Source organism: Ostrea edulis, chromosome 3 (assembly GCF_947568905.1).
Source record: "Ostrea edulis chromosome 3, xbOstEdul1.1, whole genome shotgun sequence".
Lineage (NCBI taxonomy): Eukaryota > Metazoa > Mollusca > Bivalvia > Ostreida > Ostreidae > Ostrea > Ostrea edulis.
The window spans coordinates 15,746,365-15,770,966 of record NC_079166.1 but is presented as its reverse complement, the minus strand read 5'-3'; the positions used below and the strand labels follow the sequence as shown (position 1 = coordinate 15,770,966).

At 35.8% G+C, this 24,602-nt stretch overlaps 2 protein-coding genes across 3 annotated transcripts; one reads left to right on the top strand and one right to left on the bottom strand.

Moving 5' to 3' along the window:
* The first annotated feature begins 1,073 nt into the window (after nt 1–1,073).
* Nucleotides 1,074–9,085, top strand: LOC125677062 (betaine--homocysteine S-methyltransferase 1-like). The gene is made up of 7 exons (XM_048915030.2): nt 1,074–1,199; nt 6,148–6,338; nt 6,639–6,833; nt 7,399–7,510; nt 7,772–7,950; nt 8,169–8,250; nt 8,333–9,085. The coding sequence occupies exons 1-7, from the start codon at nt 1,181–1,183 to the stop codon at nt 8,611–8,613; spliced, it is 1,059 nt and encodes a 352-aa protein (XP_048770987.2). The 5' UTR covers nt 1,074–1,180; the 3' UTR covers nt 8,614–9,085.
* Nucleotides 9,086–11,714: 2,629 nt separating this feature from the next.
* Nucleotides 11,715–24,588, bottom strand: LOC125677478 (uncharacterized). Of its 2 annotated transcripts, none has more exons than XM_048915555.2 (12): nt 24,445–24,588; nt 23,580–23,802; nt 22,328–22,445; nt 18,778–18,943; nt 18,522–18,551; nt 18,180–18,245; nt 17,861–18,016; nt 16,265–16,483; nt 15,872–15,966; nt 14,387–15,394; nt 13,696–13,960; nt 11,715–13,102 (listed from the first exon to the last, which is right to left on the bottom strand). In XM_048915555.2, the coding sequence occupies exons 1-12, from the start codon at nt 24,478–24,480 to the stop codon at nt 12,755–12,757; spliced, it is 2,730 nt and encodes a 909-aa protein (XP_048771512.2). In that variant the 5' UTR covers nt 24,481–24,588; the 3' UTR covers nt 11,715–12,754. The 2 variants fall into 2 exon arrangements, with proteins under 2 accessions (XP_048771512.2, XP_048771513.2); XM_048915556.2 differs by having other exon boundaries at nt 12,906–13,098; nt 24,445–24,582.
* Between the last annotated feature and the right edge of the window lie 14 nt (nt 24,589–24,602).

Here is a 24,602-nt window from a genome sequence, read left to right as displayed (position 1 = left end):
GTGTGTCCAGGGGTCCGTGTTTGCCCAACTACCTATTTTGTATTGCTTGTGGGAGTTATGAGATTGATTAATGTTCGTTGTCCTCACCTTTCATAGTCAAATTAGATACATTTCGTCTTCATTCAGTAAGGTAGTAACTTACGTCATCACATACATCTCAAATGAAAGTACACCGTCAACGTGACCATTTATATAGCAATACTTGTATACATTGTGTAGTAGTGTAGATTGTGGACTAGAAAACTGTGGGGGTCATGTGTTTGATTCCATTGTTTTACCTCTTCTCCTGCAAATTATATTCAAAATGTGATATCATTGAAATTGTAAAATAATTTAACATTTATGATAGTTTTTTCAGGTATATGCTACTCCTTTGAGTTGAGGAATTGATTGAAAATGCATTTATGGCATCAATTGATAAAAGAATGTACTCATGTTCCTTGGAAAGGTGTTAGTGGCCTCGTCATTCAGTTAAATATTGCTAGATTAATAATGTATGGCTTTTGTCTGATCCTATTTGTACCTGAACTGTACAGTTAAGTAGGACTGAAACGGGGTTCATCGAAATATCGATAGTGTTAAATATGAACGCTCGATTCAATGTTCGATTCATTGCCTCGATCTTCGGTTTGATACATATCTTTTAAAATCAGGTTTGGTAAAATACATTGGGTTTGATCTGTACGCAATACTTTTACATGCACGAACGATAAAATGCTATCCTATAACGATCAGACTGTTGTTAGGCTCGAATAGGACAAAACTTAATCAGTTTACAGCGCCAATGGCATCTTATTGCTCAACGATTTGGAAACATTTTGCTTTTGAAATTGTGGCCGTGGATTTTCGTAATTAAATTTTTCTTCATAGTTAGTAGTGGTTTCTTCTGTAAAATGTATCGTATTGAAAATGTTGAATTGTGGCATACGTATTGCAATACGTATCTCAACGTGAAGGGGGCGCATCGTCTCAGCCCTACAGTTAAGTCAGTACTTCAATATCAAAATTTGACCATGCTAATCCATTTCCACTACTTTCAGTACTTCGATTAAACTCTTATTTGTTTACCATTTAGAGCTTTACGCCAAGCCATATTTTCTGACCTCGTTTTACTCTGAGTATGGGACATAGCTGATTTGTTACGATTTTTTATCCAAGTTGTAAAGTCATCTATCCGACAATGGCAGTGGCAAGACGGGGTAAGTGTTATCATAAAATGCTTTGTGGTTTAGATGATTCAGTGATGAATATCTTCCTTTTGGTATCAGTTAATATTCAGTTAAAGGTCTAATGATCAAATGCTTGACAGATTCCCACTCAGCTTTAATTTATATGATTTTTAAGAGATATATGAATTCCTATATCATATTCAGAGAGGGATAACATCAAATACAGAAATAGGCGTATTTTTCAATGTTAAAAAATATTAGTGATATGATTAGTCTATATATAGAAAGAGTTATATGAAGTTAAAGCAAAAGGTTTATTTTAATTTGAGACAGAGAGAGAGAGAGAGAGAGAGAGAGAGAGAGAGAGAGAGATTTAAAATAGTTTATTTCCTCTTTTTTCAATCGATTGGCTATAAAAAAAAACCAGTGATGTTTCGGTGAATATATATTCAAACACAAGTTCTGCAGAAATCCGTGCTTAGAGATATATTGTTTTGAAAGACAAAAATCTTTTCGACTGAAAGCTGATATGAATTAATAAATATAGTATAATTCCATATGTCTGCCATATTTCTCTGCTAATCCGCCATATTAGTTGGATAATATATTGTTATATATATCAGGGTTCGCATGGTATATAAGGGGACGAGTTTTGCTACGCTTCACTTCACATCAGTGTCTTCGATTTACCTATGCGGGTAGCTTCTACAGGTAACACGTACATCTCCGATACTAATGTATAGGACATCAAGAAGAAATGAAATCACGTTTTGGAACACCACGCAGTGCTCAAAATTATAATAATCATATCGTACAGTAGTAAATCATTCTAAAAGCTCTGGATAAATATATATAGAATGCGTTTTCTTTAGGTGAATGCAGTAAATATGTCAAAACTATACAAAAAAACGCGGAGAAATATTTCATCTATTATCTGTTGATAAAATGGAATAAGCAAAGGGTATACAATCTATACCATTCACAATTACTTCAAGTAAAAGGCAAATGCATAAATACTACTATACTTATCAACATAACATGTATGCTCGTCATGAAAACGCATCGAATGCGGACGACTATTTACCTGGGTCTACTGGTAATATCTGTAAAGGACCGTAGATGTACGTGTGCACTTATCGAAAACACTCTAAGTAGTAGTAAAACTCCCTTTATTTGCATAATACATGAAACAAAACGATAAACTCCATTTGCATTCCAACAGTAAATACAATTGTCCTTTGTACAGACTGCGACACACTTAACCCGTGCCGATCAGCTATCTTCAATCAGGGGAAGTATCAGAGTATAATATTTACCTTCTATTGTGCATAATCCTTATACCATATGATTCACTGGTGCAAATGTATAAATGAGGAAATCATTTAAGTACATAAATTGTTTATGCATATATAATTTACATATACAACACTGTACGAGTGTATGGGATGAGAGAGAGAGAGAGAGAGAGAGAGAGAGAGAGAGAGAGAGAGAGAGAGAGAGAGAGAGATAACAAGAGAGATAACAACGAGTGAGAGAGAGAGAGAGAGAGAGAGAGAGAGAGAGAGCTAACAACGAGAGAGTTAACGACAGGGACACACACACACACACAGAGAGAGAGAGAGAGAGAGAGAGAGAGCCGATGATCTTGTAATAATCGCGCTCTTATTAAGACAAATGATATCGTTAATTCAATAAAAGAGAACAGTACTAGTAACTCAATATTACTCTCATTAATTGATAATACAGATTTATTTGATTCATTTAATGCACGCAATAATTAAACATTAAGCATACTTTTAAATAATGTTATTTTCAATTACTTCATTTTATGCTAATTTGGCGCTCAATAGATCTTATATATCTATGCCATTTTGCGTTATTACATTCTGCGTTGAACTCGAGGCAAATTGTACTAATGCAAAATGTAATAATCGATTTTATCATATTATGCGTCGTTATCGAGCATATAGAATCAAGGGGAGGGGACAAGAGTGTCTGTCCCCACCTTTAATAACAATATCCTTTTTTTTTTTTTGTTATTTTGCATTGCAAATAAAAGATATATTTGGTGACAACCCCTCCCACCACTTGACCCCAGCTTGAAAGTTCTGATATAATAGTAGAAGACACACACCACCACCAATTAAGAAAATGAAGATATCATGAGGCGCTCATAGTAGAGGACTCTAACCATTCCATCCCATCCCCAACGATTGAAGAAAATGAAGTGTAGGGAGGAATTATTAAGCCAGTCAAAGTAAAAGACTATTTAACCCTTCAACCCCACATTAGGACTTGAATATAGGACAAAACATTTTGGTTTGTTTGGGTGTTCTGTTTTATTTTATTGCTGTTTTCGTTCATCTTTTTTAGTTATTATTTTGAATTGCAAGAAATTTTGAAGAATCTAATTTTCCATTTTTTCCCCTGTTGTACCCCCCCCCCCCCCCCCTATGAAAAATGACGATACATGTCTGGTTATTAAATTACATTTTGCTTTGCAACAGATGCATGTATACTAATTGTATGGTGTAGAATTGCACCCTTTACCAAGTTTTCCTTCATTTACACAGTGTAAGGAATGGTAAACCAAAATCACAAAACAAAATGCATAAAGACCAATGTATTTTCAAGCGTATTCACGAATACATACACAGATGTATTTAGAAAAATCGCATGCATGCATTGTAGGACTATAGCATATGTGTGTTTTAACGTTTCTGTAACATGTCATAATGATTACTTTCACGCTTGAGTGTAATTTATTCATAAATATTTTCATTTCGTAGATCTTGCGCAATGGCCATACCGCTGTACGTCGAAATTTCAAATTCAAATGTATTCGATAATATGTTAGTATTAATAAATCAGTAAAATTCGTGTTGAGGTTTTATTTGATATGATACAATGTCAATATACTGTAATGCATTAGTAGGATATGCAAAAGGCAAGAGTATAAACATTTTCTTTTTTCATTATTAGTATTAATATCTATATGATCACGAAAAAAACATTATATAATTTATATCCTGATTCATATATACCAATTTAGATATCAATAAAAACAAAGCTGCATAGTTTGGGTGAGGGGGTTCTAATGAGTCTGATGAAATTAAAAGGAGGAACCGAAACATTTGCATTTAAACTAGATATACTTTAAAATGAATTCATTTCTGCTCTCACTGAAAGCATGGTTCTAAATTCGGGAACGAATCTTGCATACAAAATAATTAATAGGGGAACACATAAATTCGAGCTCCTTTGGAATTTAATGAAATGCAGATATGCACCTTTCTTTCAACACGAATTGATATGTTGTTTCAGGCACGTATACAGGGGGTTGGGGTGGGTAGGAAGACTAGTCTGCTATCCTCACTTTTTTGACAATTTACTTTTTTCCGTTATTGTAACATACAAAGTCAGTATTTCCTACATTCACAGTTCAAACTAATATCTTTTTTTTAAAATTTGTAATGAATTCAATTATATATAAGCATCAACTCCTGTAAGTTTCCAATATATTGTCAATCACAAATTTTTAAATAGCTGGACATTTTTAATGCTTGTAAGCTTATATTTATATCAGTAATCAATTTTCTTTCCTGCTGTGAAATGATACATTGTACATCGAAGTAGGATGGTCGCTCTCTCTCGCTCTCTCTCTCTCTCTCTCTTTCTTTCTTTCTCTCTCTCTCTCTCTCTCTCTCTCTCTCTCTCTCTCTCTCTCTCACCTGTTCAATCAAGGAATATGGACATACAAGGACCATAAATAATTATGTGGTTCCAAAAGAGACAACAAAACAATATTTTCGTTTATACATTTTCTTGTAAATGTGTCTTTGTGTGATTAACTGTTTATTATGGATTGCAAATGTAATACACGCATTTTCACACAGATATATATTTTCGATCATTATTCCCTTACTTGTATATCCAAGTTTGTATATAATCATCGATAAATTTTGAATTGTGCACGCAATATATCCAACCAGATATTAGATTCCCGATTTCTATAAACTGCAAAACCTCGACCAGACAAGCATTCAATACAGGACAAATTCTCCCCTGATTGAAGACACCTTGTTTGGCATGGGTGAAGTGTGTCGCAGTTTGTATAATGGAATGACAACGTGTTGTAAAGTTCTAACGAGAAACAAATGGAGTTTATCATTTTGTTTCGTGGATTTATCAGAATAAAGAGAATCTAATATTTTCGGTAAGTGCACATCTCCGATACCTGTTGAACAGACGTCCGTATTTGATACGTTTTTGTTTTTTTTTTTGTTGCGAATATACCGTGTGCATTACATATTATGCATATGGGATGCACCTTTAATTTGCAAGAATTGATATAAATAAAATATTTTATGCTCTTTGCTTATTCCATTCTATCAGTATGTAATTGGCAAATGATTTCTCCGCATTTATTTTATAAGAAACTGCAAATACTTGCATGCACTTGCAAGTATGCAAGAAAAGCTTTTGTTTTGGATGCATTTTTGTCTATCTTATCTAAATTTCCAGAATGTTGCATTGGTATACAATAAATATTTTGTAATTTTGAGCAAAGCATAATGTTTTAAAATGTTATTTTATTTGTTTCTCATTCCCTATATATTACTATCGGAGGTGTACACTGGTCGAGTCCACCTAGAAAAATCACTCAGGTGTGACAATCACATTTGGGGTATATACGGGTAGAGTCAAATTGTAGGCTACCTGAGAGAAATATGGCGGATAAGATGAGAAAGGTGTACGTATTTATTAATTCATGTCAGCTTTAATGATAAAAAATGTCCCATTTTGAAAGGAGATGCTGGTTTTGTTTTAGAGAGAATAAAGTGCCTCGGAATGAAAAATACCTTTAATATTTTGAGTGAAATATGATGACTACAAATAAAATATCGCAATAAAAAAGAAAGTAATTATCTTGAATGCAAATATTTTTCGCATAAGTAATAATTGTTTGATATTACAGGATTATTGGAAAGACTGAAATCTGGAGAAGATGTATTAGTAGCGGAGGGATATATGTTCGAATTTGCTAGAAGAGGATATCTTTCTCGTGGGAGCTATGTACCGGAAGTAGTACTGGAGCATCCAGACCTTGTTCGGGCAATGCACAACGAGTTTGTACATGCTGGAAGTGATGTTGTCTTGGCGTTTACGGTAATAAGATTATAAATGAACAGTGGTGGATCTAGAAGTTAGGAGCTTACGGGGTTTGCATCTGGTTAAAGATACTTAACACATTGGCAATTTTCATACCATTTTGGTATCTTCACCCCACCCCCTCCTTTGGGCGGATAAGTACAGACTTGGATCGCAATCACTCCCCTGAAACTGTGTGAATCCGCCCTATTGATTATAGCTTACACACGCGGACTTAAAGCATAAAAAAATACATCGATCGATGTTCAAACTCAATATTTTTGCCATGGAAAACGCTTTCTCTTTTGCATTCTCTAGTATTATGGACACCGTAAAGGGTTGAAGAAAATAGGAAAAGAAGATGACGTCACGAAACTGAACAAGCAAGCGCTTCAAATAGCTAGAGAGGTTGCGTATGAGACCGGAAGTTTGTTTGCCGGTGGAATCTGCCATACAAGGGTGTATGACGAAGACGACCCCAAGGCAGTGGCGGAGGCCAGGGAAATGTTCAAGGTGAGAGAAGTGTGATGCGAATATATCAGGATAATTGGAAGATCAGCAACTCTTTCATGAGCAAGTCCTAAAATTTGACTCCACTTTTTGGCACTCTGTTTTCCCTACAATAGCTCTAGCAAGTTTATTGTTATGTCGGATTTCAAACATTTCGGTTGAGCATCACTGAAGAGATATTATTTGTCGAAATGCGCATCTGGTGCTTCAAAATTGGTACCGCATAAGTTTTATATATCAAAGATGAAGGGTCAAACTGGACATAGGACTATACTGTCCGCTCATTATCTTGAGAACCCTTTGCTTGACATACATAAACTTAGTGCACTGGTACATCGTCAGGAATATAAGACCCCTGATGATTTTGAAGTAACCTGGTCAAAGGTCAAGGGTTAAACTGGACATAGTAATATATTGTCTGCTCAATATTTTGAAATGTTTTGGCACTACTATCAATTAAATGATGCATATGTATAACCCTTTTCAATTTTGCACCATGAGGAGCATGCAAATTTTACAAATATTTACATCTTGAATTTAAAGCTTTCATATAAATTTTCGTTAATAGGAAATGATTCAATGGGCTGTAGAGGCTGGGACAGATTACATAATAGGAGAAACCTTTGATCTTTTCGGGGAAGCCATGCTTGCGTTGGACTGTATCAAAATGTATGGTAAAGGTATGGACTAGAGTGATTGATTGAGTGTATCTTGCTTAACGTCTCGCTCGAGAATTTTCACTCATATGGAATACGTCACCAGGACCGGTGAAGAGCTTCAACTTTAGGCCTATGCTCGGCGCTTACTGCCAGTGAGCAGTGAATATTTGTTTATCATCACGTACTTAGTAGAACAACTAGCGGTGGTAAGTAGACTTGATGGAAGTATAAAAATAATGGAAAGATATCAGATTATCTAAAGATTGCTTTTTTGCATAACAGGGCAACCCGCTGTCATTACACTAGTGGCGTATTGTCCTGACATGACGGTAGATGGCGTACCGATACCAGAAGCATGTCGCCGATTAGAAGAAGCAGGGGCAGTGGTAGTTGGGATTAACTGTGCCCGTGGTCCTAAAACGATGATACCTTTGCTCAAAGAAATTCGTACAACATGCAAGGTGAGTATATGTGTAACGTGGGTGTTGATTATTTCCTTATGCCAGACGTCAATGTCCGTGTACAATTCTGAGTTAATACATGTATCATGTAAATCCCTATTTATCTGATAGAATACTACAAAATAAACATCACAAAAATATCTCCATCGTAATCTTGTCCGATTATGAACTTATTTTCAAAGTAATAAGAAACGTAATTTTCTGAAATCCATTTTTAGGGTCCCATTGCCGCTTTGCCTGTAACATTCCGATGCTATGAGAACTGTCGTACGTTTTATAACATCAAAGACAGCGAAACAGGTACAACACGATCGGGTTTTGTCTTCTCATTCATAATTTCAAATAGAAGGGTCTTATCATTTTTTCCCTTAAATTTGTTTAGGAAAGAACCTGTACCCAAGTAATTTAGAAAGTGCTCGATGCAATTCCGAAGACATCACAAAGTTTGGAGAGGAAGCCAAAAGTATAGGCGTCCAATACATTGGTCTTTGTTGCGGAAATTGCGCACTCCTAATGCGCGACCTCGCGGAATCGTATGGACGGTCGCCTGAAGCATGCAGATACTCTATCAAAATGGAACTTTCTGAGGTGCACGGAGAAGATGCCGCAAAAATAAATAGATATTCCAAAAGAACCAAGGAATTTATGGCTGGACTGGTGTAAAAATGGTGGAGCAATCCGAATTCTCTTTTTACGAAGTATATTAAGAATGTTGAGGGGATATGATTCTGACATTTTAAAGTCACTACGCATATTGAACTGACCTACTTGATATTAGATAAAAATTTTAAGTGATATCATTTATCTTGTTATTTTCCATCCCAAAATTCCATCCCTCGACAGAATTATGATAAAACTTATTTTGGCCGTTTAAAGAAATGCATCATAGAAATTTTTATCGAAAATTTATGGTCTGGGAAAATTGATATAATTATTGTTGATTTCAAGTCTTTATATCTTATATGTATAGCTATTAGATCTATAGTGCAACTTGTATGATAAAAATTACTTTTCATCGTCATGGAAATTAGAGAATTTTGTATGTTCAGGGGCATTTAAATGCGTCAAATAGAAAGAGTTTCGATACGTGCATTTTTGTTGTAAGTTAATCAAACATTAAAAAGTGGAATGTTTATTCTTGTCAACTTGTAAATTACAGTTATTGCAAGGACAAAATAATTCTGACCAAAGAAAGATGGAATACGTTTCATTTTGGGTTGTAGGTGAAGTAACACAAATGTAGACTTATGCCTAAAGCTCAGGGTTGTAGAAGTACATGGTTCGTTAACGTGCCAAAGCCTGCTGCGACACAGGACTTCCTAGTGGAAGGTTATATCCGAAAGACCTATGATTCTCGACCAAAACGATATCACCATGATCTTTGATCTCGGAAGAGGAATAAGGAATATGTTAATGTAATTTGGATAGCTAATTATCAGCTGAACTAATCTATTGTCCTCCAGTTTGTGGTATTAATCTATATTCGTATAGAGAAAGAAATGCATAATTTTGGGTAAATGCATATGTATTAAAATGCGTGATTGTGACACAGTGTATGCATTTAATTGCCTGAGTGAGCGGAGGGGTTTTAATATTGCATTTCATCGTTAGTATACAATTTTGTATACCTTTTCCTTGAGAAAAATTGACGTGTTTTAGGAAGTGCAAGTCTGATGATTTGTATAATTTGATTTTTTAAATTCTATTCAACTGCTTAAGTATTAGTCAAATGGACATAAAATGACCCATGCACCTAGCAAGCCCTGTTAGTTCCTTCTGTTAATTGTTTGGAAGTCCCTTTTGTAATCACTAAAGATTAGATAATTGCTGTTGTGAAATCATCTTGGTCAGCACCAAACTGTGAATGTTATGGCTTTGAAGTTCCTTTATCTTTTCATCACTTGAATTTCTTTTTCAAGTTTGATGTTTAAGTGTAACCCTGAATGATCTATTTAGAATGCATGGCACTCACGGTTATAACAGTGATGATTTTTAGAGGCACCATTGCTTGCTGTGGCACGAGACTATCTATAGAGAGACCATTGAGTTTTTCTTATAATGACGAGGGCTTGGTAAATTATCGGATGCTGTGTTTTCTCTCCATATCATCCAGCGATTCATACAGTGAAGATGATTTATTGATATTGCTGATTTATTGATGTTTGCATATACAGATCTCGATATTTTTGTTTTCGATATTTCAAAGAATTACAGTAAAAAGTGACTGTTCTAGACGAATTAGCTGAACCCGAAATATCAATCGTATTGTAATATGTAAGACCTTTTAGTGTTTTATACGTTCGCCTTACTAACACTTTTACCGACACTTTTTCATTTAATGTATTGTCTACCAACCTTCTATTCTTGATTTCATAATTGCTCTCCCTCACAAAATCATACTTTATACATGTATCTTAAATGTAATCTGATTTTCCTATTTCTACTTCTCAATAAATGTACCGGCCATTTTTTGAACACGAAAATGGGCGTTTTGTTTCTCGACCTTTATAGATAAAGAATATGAAATTGGTGCTGACAAGACAACCAAATCCCGAATATTTCGTGATTGGATCGTTGAAACTCGGGCCCTTGGAAACACCTGAGGTAGGATCAAATGCCTAAGAGGAGAATTAATCCATTGTTGACCTTCATACTTCTCATTCAGAATATATAGACCTAAAGTATATTACATAAATATGACAAAAGGCCCAAGGTACACATCGTTCACATTAGTCACTTTTGCCCATATCTAAAGATTTTCTGTATAAACATGTAAAATTTTGATCATCTATTGTGGCCCCATGTAAAACTTATACGGTACCAATTTTGATGCACCAGATGCGCATTTCGACAAATAATGTCTCTTCAGTGATGCTCAACCGAAATGTTTGAAATCTGAAATAACAATGAAGTTTTAGAGCTATTATAGGTAAAAACTGTGCCAAAAAGTGGAGTCAAATTCGTCGAAATGTTTGAAATCCGAAATAACAATGAAGTTTTAGAGCTATTATAGGGGATGCTTACTCTTCCTAGGCACCTGATCCCACCTCTGGTGTGAAAAGGGGTCCGTGTTTGCCCAACTATCTATTTTGTATTGCTTGTAGGAGTTATGAGATTGATCACTGTTCGTTATCTTCACCTTGCATAGGGGAAAACAGTGTTCCAAAAAAGTGGAGTCAAATTCGTCGAAGGATAAGGGAATCCTACCCCTGGGGACCATGATTTGAACAGAATCTGAACTATGTGAGGAAGCTTTCATGTAAACCTCGTCTGACCAAGTAATTCTTGATAAGAATCAGGTGCCTAGGAGGGGTAAACATCCATTGTTGACCACATATCCGCCTTTGATCAAGGAAATGGAGTAAACCGTAGTCAAATTCAATGTGTAAAGTACGTCCTAGCAATTAGTTTGAAACACGTCAGACAACATTTGACCTGTTGTATTTGTAATTTAGATCGTTCTGGCGATGAGAGAATTTGCGACATGCTGAAGTCTTTAAATGACACTGTTGAAAGCTCTGCTACGTCAACTTATTTGTCAGTAGCCTGACGCGATTTAAAACCTTATTATACGCAGAACTTGATTTTGTGTAATCGAATCAGTTAAGAGACAAACATTTGCAGGCGATATTGTAATATTCCTACATAGATATGGGGAATTAACTAGGAAGAAGCTGAAATTATCCCGTTTGTCAGAAAGTTAATTTCTTAGCTGCAGTAAGCATCTAAGTTGAAAAAAAAAATATTCAAGTATGAAGCAAATGTGAAAGACTCTGTGGTGTCTTTTATTTCGATTTCTCTAGGATATATTACATCGACATATGAATGAATATGAGTATTGTGAATAGATATAACGTCGTCGATTGATCTAAATACTGTACTTAGTTGAAGGCCACAGGAAGCAATTTCTCCACCTTGGCATGTAGGAGCTTTGAATGAATTCCGCCTCGTAAGAATCACAGGCAATTGTATCGTTTGAGTTCGAATTTACTACTCTTGCTTGTGGTAAGGATATAAAAACAGGTCAGGAAACAAAGGAGCACACTTCGTGGCCATGGGAATGTTAACAATGTTGGAAGACCTGATCACCTGAGGAACTTATATGAACTCCAGAGTAGTTGTGTGCAGAATCAGCGTACTGTTTAACAAAGCAATCTTTCGGATAACTGACCATAAGATATGGATATTTCCTATTTCCATTTTTATTGTATATAATACAACAATTAAAGAAGTAGTGTTGTTCAAGTTTGTCGTTACTGACGAAAGTATGGTGCTTTAAGGCACTTTCAAACAAAATCGCTGTGAACATGTATGTAGCTTTTTCACAAAGTAGTACATAATTCTATGAGTATCTGCATACCGTTTCTTGTAGATATAAATTTCTTCATGAATTCCAAGAACATCCAGTCCCCATTGTAAAATTTATCGGTCGTTTCTACTTACTTATCATCTTGCAATTATGTTTTGTTTTTACTCCTCTGAGAGGTAAATATGATATACTCTTCAGAGGAATATTCGTATAGTGCATTGACAACGTTTTTGTATGGGTTATTTCATACTGACAGTTTGCAAACTCTGTTTGAATCGAATCCTTTAACCTACCAACTTATTTCGTCACATAAGATTATGAACGGATCAAAGAATGTTATTCCAATTACATTACAGAATCACATTTTGATTTGAATTCAATAAATGTTACTCATCAACATATAACACCTTTTTTGTAGCTTGTTACCCTTCGACTCGATGCATTCATTTTGTTTCACATCCAGTCTAACCAAGTGTAACTTATTCATTTTCATTATTAACTGAATATTGTATCGAGTTGAGCTATGATTTCAAAAATAGTAGGTCTTTGCTTGGGATTTTGATGAAGACAGGCGCGGATCAAATTTTCAACTCCCCCGTTAGTTCCTTTCAAGATACTTTTCACATCAAAATATCCAGGTTCAATACGCCTGCAATTGAAAAGCTCCCACAACATAATCCCAAACGAATATATGTCAGAAGCTGTTGTGTGTGGATTAGCAGATAAAGTTCGAAGTTCTGGAGCCAGATATATAAATGTTCCTCGACCATGAATTGTCTGGACAGCATCTATGTGTTTTGAGTGACCCACATCACAAATGACCACATTGTCCTCATCGTCTACCTAAAGAAATAACCATGTGACTTTTATCTGATAACAGCTCACTTAGCCAAGCTATTGATTAATTAAAAATAAAAATTGATCAGTTCATTACCATTACTCAACAATTACATTAGACATGCTCTTCTTTCTCCAATCATTGTGAAACTTTTCGGAACGAAGAACGCATCGTCATAACTTCTTTTCAAGTAATATAAAAGAAAATTGATATAAAGCATTTCTTATCCCTTTGATTGTATTGCCAGGCCGGTTAGTTCACTGGCTAGAGCTGCAGATCAGTAAATCTTCGAATCTCGCAGGAGTTTAAGTTTTCCCCTGCTACTCCACTTTCATTTCATAATAGTATGATGTTATATACCTCCTTAAAATGAATACTGTATACAGGGTTATTTTTGCCCAGTGTTATTTTCGCCGTACTACATTTGCAGACAGTTTCGCCCCGTTCTAAATTCGCCCAGACATAGTTGTATTAAAAGAGAGATATGAGAGAAAACAGTTTCACCAACTCTTAAATTCTAAAATGACAATGAGGGCGAAAGGGACGAAAATAAAACGGGGCGAATATTTCCCTGTATACTGTAAGACATGAGACTTACCAGATAGTTGGAAAGTTTCACATCTCTATGCATCACTCGGTGTTTATGAAGAAATCGTAGACCTCGAGCAGCTCCTTTCGCATATTTGATTTTCCTCTGTTGGTCTATTGATTGTGCACCCTCTAATACTACATCTAAAAGGCTACATTTATACATCTTCATAACCAGCTGTAGATAATAATGGCCTTTGTCAACACGGTCTGCAGATCCCTCGTAACGAACAAAGTAGGGGTAGTCTTCATCGGTTTTCTTCATTGACAAATGCCTGAAAGTCAACCAACATTGATTGGTGGAAAAAATCTCTAAGACACGTTTTATGTACGCCTCAGCACTTGAAAAAAGAATAAATTTTAGCATATCAAAATTGAATTGTTATGATAAAATAAATACCGTAGTTTTGTTACCATTCAAGAGATACGTTATTGACATTCAGTTGTATTACTTCTATATATTTAATGAAAATATCAATTTGATGGATTTCACATATTTCCAAGATCAAGACTTACTTGAATAAGCATCTGTCCAAGATAAAGAGGTAATGCTTAATTCAATAAGTATCTTTTGAAGATAAATAGTCATGATTACATTAATAGGTCCTTTTAAAGATGAAGAGGTAATACTTACAATGATGGAAATCTTTTTATAGATAAATAAGTAATGCTTCCTTTCCAAGATAAATAGTCGTGCTTACTTTAATAGGTATCTTTCCCGGAATATCGAGGAATCATAAAGCATTGAACTTGTATCGTCCTCTTTCTCCTTTGTCGAGTTTTCAATGGACTGTCTTTGGAGTTTAATCTGAATTTCCTTCACTGCGAATATTTCATTTTTTCGTGATGTTATCGTAGCCTTATATGTGTTCATTCTTATATTTTGTCTACTAATGCCCTGACTATGATCGACTTTAATCTCATGGGAGGAAAATTCATGTTTCATGATTAAACCAACATACACGTCCCAAAGATTTTTGGCGATGCCATTGAATTTTTCAGACAAATCCAAACGATGTTCTCGAACTGTTGATGACTTGTTTTTCTGGTTTTGATTTAGAATGTGAACAAGGTCTTCTTTCTGTTTGTTCATCTCATGAAGAATTGCATCTAACTTGCCATTTACATTTTCCTGAAGTTTGGCTACCACTTTCCTTACGAGACTTTGTTTTGAAATGGTATCATTCTCCATCACAGAAGCGGCAAATTCCGAGACCGCAAAAATAGCCATTCCCAGTCCAACGGGCCAAATAAACACTGCCAACAGAACAAGAATTAGCACGTTACCAAAGACCGAGGTATCGCCAATTCTATTTTCTACTTTTTGAATTTTTCCAAATACAAATTTCTCTTGAAATTCTTTCATCACTCTTTCTAAAACATCTTCTATCTCTTTATCACAAGCTTGCACGAAGCTTTGTAGACCAGGTCCGACTCTATCTCTCAACGAAATGACTTCGGTAAAAGTGAGTTTATCTACTTGTATTTCGTGGTCTAGATATCTACGTATTTTGTCTTCGTAGCTCACTTGAATGTCTCTTATTTCTTTTATTATAGCGGAATTAGATGTCAAGCTATCATGGAAAGACAGAAGATGCTCGAGAAACTCGCGTAATCGAACATCAATACAATGGACATCTTCCACGGATTTCCATTGGTTTCCAAACTTTGTATAAGCTGATGTACATTCTAACAAACTTGTTAGCCACCTGTTAAAGAGTTTGTAGAATGAGAGTGTTAATTCAATACTTAAAACCTTTTTTTTTTCTTGGATAAAAGTCAAAAGTCTCCATCTGTCTTTGTAAAAACGATTACACAATGAGGCAATATGATCAGTAAAAGTATATCAATGTCTTGGACAAAACTATACATCAGCTGTGGTTGTACAATGAAACAATGAAAGGTGAAGATAACGAACAGTGATCAATCGCATACATACATGTGTGACTCATGGCGGGTGTGACCGGTCAACGTGGGGTGTTTACCCCTCCTAGGCACCTGATCCCACCTCTAGTATGCCCAGGGGTCTGTGTTGCCCATCTCTAAATTTTGTATTTCTTATAGGATTTATGAGATTGATCACTGTTTGTTATCTTCACTTGTTCATATATGAACATATCAAAGTTTATTTTCTGCGCGAGAGTTATTAGAAACATTTACGTGCTGGTTATCTTGGATCCACTTACATGCAGTGTTCCTCTAATAACAGCCGTTCTGCTTTCATCAAGAAATTTACCATTTCTTCTTGGACACCTAGGAACCTAGAGGGATCGTTTTTCATCTGAAAAATAATAAACACATGCCATAAGGACATGGGAAGTTCGGAATAGTCAAAGTTTGGAGAACGTCCAGCTTTTCTTTGAAAAAAGAAAAGAAATATGATTAATTAAAACACGAAATGCTTGTGTAAAATCGTATTCGCTGAAGGATTAAAAGGTATCAAATAGTAATTTTTTATAATAGTATTTTTATATGAATTTATATGTAATTGTTTTTAAAAGGACACTGTAGTTTAACTGCTGTGCAGTTTTCAAACACTTTTTTCCCCTCTTCTTTAGCTGAATGTAGAAGCCACTCACTTGTGTCATATCATCTATGAAGATAATCTGACTTCTCACTACCATCGGCCAACACATCTGAATCCTGTTCAGAATCTTGTCAATGAGAGCAGTCGTTTTCTTTGTATCTTTCGTAACACTCGTGGGACAGTTTGTACAGACAAACAATGCAGACTCTGGGTCTAGAGTCGTAATCTCCATAGAAATTGTAGTAGCAATATCCGACATCAATTGTTGCAGCTGTAAAATACTTGTATTTAGTACATGTATACATTTATGTTTAGAATGATTTTAAAAACGATGATGATCATGCGCAATTCTTACCACTGAATTATTGAATTTGTTACATGAAATGCTCTTTCGTGCAATGCATTTTATTTTTCTCGTTGTTACGGAGCCCAGTAAGATTTCAATCAAGTTGAGATTTTTTGAATGAACCCGTGTTAGTACTTAATGATTAAGTGCTCTCCTGGACGTGTCATGTGAACCTTATCATTTTAAGGGAGTTCTGATAAATATCATGCGAATGTTCATTGTTCAGTTTATCATTTAGTAGCTATGAAAGCATATGCGATCTTACAAGCCAGTTTTTGGAAATGATGACACTTTGTTAAAAGATTTTACAATGTTTTGAAGAAGCTAAATTCAAAAAGAATTTTCAAAATTGTATACAAACTTTCTACCAGAGGATAAAGAGCAAATTTGTAAAGTTTAATAAGATCGAATGTAACTCACGTCTGATAACTGAGAATGGACATAAAGTCCAAGTATTTAAGGTAGCTGTTAAATATTACATGAAGAAATTACTACTTTGGGTGGAAAACTTAAAGAAAGCACTAAATAATTAGCCTACATATATTGCCGGCCAAAGCAAACACGTCATGACAACTCGGTTAGAGTGCTCGCTTCATGAATGACAAGTCAATATGTTTTGATGAAGATAGATCCATTCATTAAAGGGGTTTCGTCCTTCTCGTTTAAAGTCAGCATTTTGTCAATACAACCTTTCATTGGGTCAAATGCTGTTTGACGTGTTTCATGCCGATTGTTAGATCGTTCTTGGCATACTGATTTGACTATGGATTACTCCGTTTACCTGATAAGCATATAGGGTTCACGGCGGGTCTGATCGGTCGACAGGGGATGCTTACTCCTCCTAGGCACCTGATCCCACTTCTGCTGTGTCCTGGAGTTCGTGTTTGCCCAACTCCCTATTTTGTATTGCTTATAGTAGTAATGAGATTGATCACTGTTCGTTATATTCACCTTGCATATAGCTTTGCTCTTGTGCTTGCTTCATGAGCAGTAAGTCAAAATGTGGCGATCACTACTTCGGCAAACAATCAATATCTGATGTGAACGTTGGGTGAAACGCTGTAAAATTGACGACTAGACCCGAGTAGTGTAGGCACGGTCAAGGATCCTCTTCATATCGACGCAACTCCATTACAAAAAAAATCTCCAAAATGAGTGAAATCCTGCTAGGGCGCTTTACAAGAAGAAAATTGCAAACAGTTCTCGCAGGAATATTATATGTACTCCCAAACAAAAAAAATCGGTAATTCAGACATTTAGTGATGGAGATGTCGGAGAGAAGCTCAGGGTGGACAGACTTACCGTCGGGCCGTGCACCCCGTGATCTCTGCGTATGTCAATCATAAAAATAAAAGTGTGACATTTGTCAATGTTTTGTAGATATGGCTGAAATAGTTCTTTATCATCGGAATCAACGCCTGGAAAATCCATAAATATTACAGGGAGTGTCCCCTTCCTCTGAAAATATTACAATAACGGATTGGAAAATATGACCAAATTCAACAATATCCTGTTACAATAAAACAACACCTATCAAACATAACAAGATTTAAAAAAAAAAACCACAAATAGAATAAGTAATCTGTAAAATTGGTAAAAAACTAAACCTGGAAGTACTTACTGGGCCACTACTACTGTATACGTCAGAGGAAAGGTGGACGCTTCCGCTGGAATTTCGTCCGTAGATCTATAACAGTCAGAATCTATAATTTGGGGTACATTGGAATACATGTACAAGGTTAATATTTTATCGAATTAGAACTGAAATTACATACGTCGAATTATATTGCAATAAAGTAACATGGACATTGGCAATTCAAACGGTGAAGGTTTAATATCCTCCAGATATCCTGCACTTCTTCTCAGTTTAGTCATTCATTAACTGTATATTTCAATCATTAAATATTTTACTGTACTTGTCTGATTAGGGTGGACTATACTTGTCTGATTAAGGTGGACTAACCTCTTCCTTGACCTCAGTTTCATGCACACTCTGCAAGATACCTCTGGATCATTACAAACCGTTTCTTATATAAAATTCCTTTACAACAAAAGCACGTTTTATGTATAAGACATGCATCTAACATTAAGTTGCATTATCTAGTTTGTACCTCATACATTGTCGGGATTGGTCAATTTACTTATCCAGGAGAAATGACACAATAATTACTTTACCAGTATCGGAGGTATTATACTTTAATCTTGAAGACAACTGATACCTTAAAGATCTGAAGAGGCCAGTATATTTGGACTTTTGAAACATTGATTTGATTGTCTTGTTTGGTTTTGATACAGCTCTGAATTCGTTGCCATTCGTCAGTGTCCCCGTCTTCCGTCAAAATGATATCTATCGGCGGTCCTTTCTCGTAATGGATCACCCCTAACCTAAAATTTGATTTCAGAAATGCGTTTAAATTTTAGGAGATACTAGACATGCATTTGTGAAACAATCAAATAACGAATTAGAGTACCTAACAAATAACGAATTAGAGTACCTAACAAATAACGAATTAGAGTACCTAGCAAATAACGAATTAGAGTACCTAACAAATAACGAATTAGAGTACCTAACAAATAACGAATTAGAGTACCTAACAAATAACGAATTAGAGTACCTAACAAATAACGAATCAGAGTACCTAACAAATAACGAATCAGAGTACCTAGCAAATAACGAATTAGAGTACCTAACAAATAACGAATTAGAGTACCTAACAAATAATGAATTAGAGTACCTAGCAAATAACGAATTAGAGTACCTAACAAATAACGAATTAGAGTACCTAACAAATAACGAATTAGAGTACCTAACAAATAAATTTGCTTTAGTATTTCCTGGTATTTCTGCTTTACAACTCCGATCTTCATAATATGAAATTGTCTTCATTAGAATATGTTTATTTCCAATTTAGGACCAATTATCGTCAAACGGTTGTGATATGACAATGGCAAACTATTTTTATTTATAAATTTTTTATTTTTTTTTTTATTTTTGCTACTTGAGCATCCTAAAAACAAAATATCAGAATGCGAAAAAACTCAATTTCTGCATCATTTCTTATATGGACTGTTACTTATCTACGTGTACCTTAATTGCTTTCAGTGGTTTGCTATGTAAAACTATGCTTCTCGAGATTCAAATATCGTGGATTTTATGGGTATCCCAATGTCCCAACAACTTCAAACCACATCCACTCACACAATGTATACAACTGTAACGACGAAATCACACCCCAACGAAACCGTAAAATCTCAATGATTCTACAGTAGTAATTCCATTATTATATGTCGCCTGGTACTGATTAGTCCTTCAGAAACCTTGGGTATAAATGTGTCTATTTATGTTGTCTTATGATTATCATAATATCTAGCTATGCGCACTACTAGTAGCAAGCAATATGTTCTTACTCAAAATCCTGTTTTCATCATGGAAAGATATATCTACTACTCAAAATTTGATAAGGATCATGGATATTTTTCTGTTTAAAAAATCAATAGCTGCATAACTGGCAATATTGTGTCCAAGTGAAATAAAAAAAACGTCTTCAACAAACTTGCACGTGCATTTCATGCCATGGGGAATGCGTTTCTCATCACAGTTTATGCTTTTGCTACCATTGCACGATTTTCACTCAGGCATCGGTGTCTGATTCTTTCTAAAATTTCAAACTCACTTGCGTGTTTACACTAGGTTTAGCAACACAATCCCCCTCAACGTGTAAGGCGTCTCCTGACGACAGAACAACTGGGCAGATGTATTGGAATGCTTGACGCTGGCTATTCACAATGTGACGTTGCAAATGCACTAAACGTCAGCCAGAACGTTGTAAACAGGGCCTGGGATCCAGGGAACAGCAAACTTTTGATACAGCAGCACACCGACATAGGGGGTGGTCGTCAGAGGTCAGAGGTCGACAACCCAACGCCAAGACCATTGTGTGGCTCTTCAGACACGACGCCATCCCTTCTGGACAGCAACCAGGCTACGTAACGACCTCCTGAACGCTTCGGGGTGAGTGTGTCCACTCAGACGATACGGAATCGGCTTCACAATGCAGGTTTCAATTCGAGAAGGACATGTGTTCGAGTCCCTCTGACTGTCGACACCAGCGGGAGCGATTGGACTGGGCTGAAGATCATGTCACTTGGACACAGAACGATTGGGTTCAAGTTCTGTTCACCGATGAGTCCAGGTATTGTTTGGACTTTACAGACAGGAGGCACCGAGTGTGGCGACGACAACGTGAACGTTTCCATGATGCCAACATCAGTGAACATGACCGTTATAGTGGTGGTTCCATCATGGTCTGGGGTGGACTTGAACCCGATTGAGCATGTATGGAACATGCTGCAGATTGTCCTTTCACGCCGTAGAACACAACTCACGACTTTGGCAGAGCTCGGAAACGCCCTCGTGGAAGAGTGGAACAACCTTCCCATTGGAAACACCCAGATGCTTATTGACAGCATGGCTCGACGTTGTCAAGCCGTCATTGATGCAAGGGGAGGCCATACCCGGTATTGACACTTCATCAACTAAGTGTAATGATGGACTATCCCCAAAAACTATGTAATTCTTTCTCTGGTTTGCTGTTAACTTTTCGTAATGAAATGCCTTTTGGTGTTATCAGATTTCAAGTATTCCGTATTGATAAAAGTTCATGCCGTTCATGAATTTTCATTCATAACTTGAGTAAACACGTTTCTGAGTCTAATTTGTCTTTTGTTATGTTAGTGATAAATTACACACACATAACCTAGTGATCCTTATCAAATTTTGAGTAGTATATAAAATAAACTATCACAATCTTCATTTTTTTTAAAAACTTGTTTATTGCTTTCTTCACTTATTTTTGGAGTTTACCACGCAACTTTAGGATAAGTGCTATAAATATAGACAAATCAGTACTATTGAAGAGAATCTGTCATGGTTATTAAATACCAGATTATTGTATATTCTACCACGGTTATTGCAAAGATCAAAGGAATGCTGCGGTCATTATTCTACGATATACCTTCATGCGTATTAACTGATTATGAGAAAATTGATACACATCTCACTTGCATTTCGAGTTTTGTTAATGTAACAATAAAACTCGATGACTGATGATTCAATTTCATGATCATAAAAATCAATCAATATATGTTGTAAAACTTTATAAATAGCTGAGGAACATTTGTCGTTTAGTATAAACCAATCGTCTGTATTCCGAGAGCGATACACATGTAAACATGGCGATACACAAACAAGTTTTTCTTGAACTGTAATCAAAGTAATTGATATAATCGGTTAGCATCAAACTAAATACATGAAAGTTTGTTTTTCAAAATAGATTTAGACAGTGACCTAATTTGTAGTTATAGGAAAATGATCGGTTGTATATTTCTGAGCCGTTGTAGAATAGAAATAAAGTTCTTGTTTTCGTGTATGTTTCAGGATAAACTCCTTGGTCTCGAAATGTTGTTTGAATATAAAAGATTCGGCTTTTAAATTTCAAACAACATTTCTCGACCTGGAGATTATCCTGCAACATACACGAAAACGCGATCATTATTTCTTAAATGTCTGATAGAATTACTATATAGTCCCAAAAGGATTAGTAAATACTTGAAAGGATTTTTGTATACCGGCAGGGTTATTGTAATAAATGAAAGATCTAATGTATACCTGACAGGGTTATTGCATCTGACAGGATTATTGTAATAGCTGACAGGATTACTGTATACCTAACAGGATTATTGTAATACCTGACAGGATTATTGTAATACCTGACAGGATTATTGTGGACTTCACACAGAATGTTTGTACAGCTTCCATGATCTGTCGGCAGGTAGTCTCCACCCATCAGCAAATTCAGAAAGGTCGTCTTACCCACCCCTACTGCTCCTGTGTTTCAAAAAAAAAAAAGGCATGTAGTTTCATTCAAATAAGACTATGATAACATTTCAAAATAATTCACTTTGATATTAAATATAGCTTCTTCGTGTTTAAGGAATACATATAATATGTGGGTTGTTACATGTAGTATAATGAGAATGTATAGATCATAGATCTAGAAGATTTGTTTTCTTTGTTTCTTGGTTGTTTTAAGTTTCTTGCTCGTGTGAAGACTTTACCAGCTTTAGGTAAAGTGTCAGAAAATGTGATATGTGCATGATGGCGCATACGGTTGTAATGTTCAGTGAGGGCTCGCTATAGTGTCCGAGCCTACAGTGACACAGGAACTCCAGCGTTTAAGGTTATATCAGAAAGATATTGCGACCTTCTAATACCAGACTTCTAGTGTCGAACAGTTTGCAAATGAACGGGCACGTCGTAAACACGACTTGGGTTTCACACGGCGCCGAGATCGAGAAAACTAACCCAGTCCTTCTAGTTGCGAAGTGGGCGTCATTTATATCTAGGTAACTAATAAGCTACGGCGAGCGACGGGTGTAAAGTTATGAAATAGAAAACAAGATGTGTTTGTGAAAACACAAATGCCCCCGATAATGGTCAATTCCGAAGATGGCCAAGGTCACAAGGGCAAATATCTTGGTACCAGTAGAAAGATATTGTCAAAAGAAATGCTTATGTACAATATGAAAGCTTTAATATTTACCATTTAGAAGTTATGACCAATGTAAAAAAAAAAATTAAAAGTAGGTCAAATGTCAAGGTCAAAAGGTTCAATACCCACGGAAAGGTCTTGTCACAAGGAATACTCATGTGAAATATCAAAGCTCTATCATTTACTGTTCAAAAGTTATTAGCAAGGTTAAAGTTTCAGACAGAATGACAGAATTACAGAATGACAGACAGGACAAAAACAATATGCCCCCCGATCTTCGATCGGGGGCATAGAAATGGGGGGGGGGTGGGTGGGGTGGAAGTAACTTTGACATAGAAAACGGTATACAAGGAAATTCCACCTTTGGCATAACATAACCTCTGTATAGTTCTGACAGAGCCTCAGAACCACTGTTGTACATATTGTGGTAAACCATTGGGGGGGGGGGGGGGGGTCACATTGTTAAATACCTGCTATGTAAACACGCAGCTCACGGTTTTCGTATTTTAGACTGTCCATTCTTCTTTTTAAAACCTCGTTAATGGTGACCGGTGCATTTTTCATCACGTGATATTGAAGCGTTAACTTCTCCAGTGTATCCAGTTGACCTTCACTAAAAGCTCGGTCAGCCTCTTCATACAGCTCATGACATTTCTTGTACTTGGTATCGGAAAACATTAACTGTAGACTCTCCTATAATATAATGCATTCATACAGTTCTTTAAAATTTCTAAAATCACGACTAAACACGGAATCTTACTTTACATACATGTAGATATAACGTTTTGTATGAGTGTTCTCTCTCTCTCTCTCTCTCTCTCTCTCTCTCTCTCTCTGTGTGTGTGTGTGTGTGTGTGTGTGTGTGTGTGGTTTGATTATTTAGGCCCCTCCCCTCATCAATTACATGTAACTACTTTGTGTTTATTATTACATTTTTGTATATGTCGTCATTTTGTATAAATAAAAAAAATAATTTAATTGTAACATAGGACGAATTGGTGAATTTTATACTTCATTTCCAAGGGCATAAAATGATATCAGGTCAAGAATCAGACCTGATAAATGACCGTCTACATTTCTCCAATATTTCACAGACAACCACCCTCAATATTTGAATTATAACGACATAATGAAAATGAATTTGAAATCACACATTTTTTTTTAGTCAGTTTAAAATATGTATAGTTCGAGTACTTTGTCATAGCTTATAATACATGTACGTACTATCAGATTTATGTCGACAAAATGAAAATGAATTTGAAAATCACATTTTTTTCTTTTAGTTTTAAATATGTACAGTACAAGTATTCTAGTTGTATAGTTTACATTACGTACTGATGGATCATCCTCCGAGTCGCATCCAGTAGCCATGGTCCCCCCAGAGGGTTCCCGTCAGCCGTCAAATGTGTGGTGAAGCATACACACGCAATGAACTTTACACCTTACGAACAGGAAGTCTAAAACTCGCAAGGCTTCTGAGGCGAGGCCTAAAT

What these genes read in the sequence shown, in the direction of transcription:
- LOC125677062 (XM_048915030.2), top strand. An exon ending in AAATTCGTACAACATGCAAG is followed by an intron (nt 7,951 to 8,168) that starts GTGAGTATATGT and finishes ATCCATTTTTAG; the next exon opens with GGTCCCATTGCCGCTTTGCC. An exon ending in CATCAAAGACAGCGAAACAG is followed by an intron (nt 8,251 to 8,332) that starts GTACAACACGAT and finishes AAATTTGTTTAG; the next exon opens with GAAAGAACCTGTACCCAAGT.
- LOC125677478 (XM_048915555.2), bottom strand. Translation starts at nt 24,480, where the DNA reads ATGGCTACTGGATGCGACTCGGAGGATGATCCATCA. An exon ending in AAACTGAGGTCAAGGAAGAG is followed by an intron (nt 18,246 to 18,521) that starts GTTAGTCCACCT and finishes TGACTGTTATAG; the next exon opens with ATCTACGGACGAAATTCCAG. An exon ending in CGGGAAAGATACCTATTAAA is followed by an intron (nt 13,961 to 14,386) that starts GTAAGCACGACT and finishes GTTGACTTTCAG; the next exon opens with GCATTTGTCAATGAAGAAAA.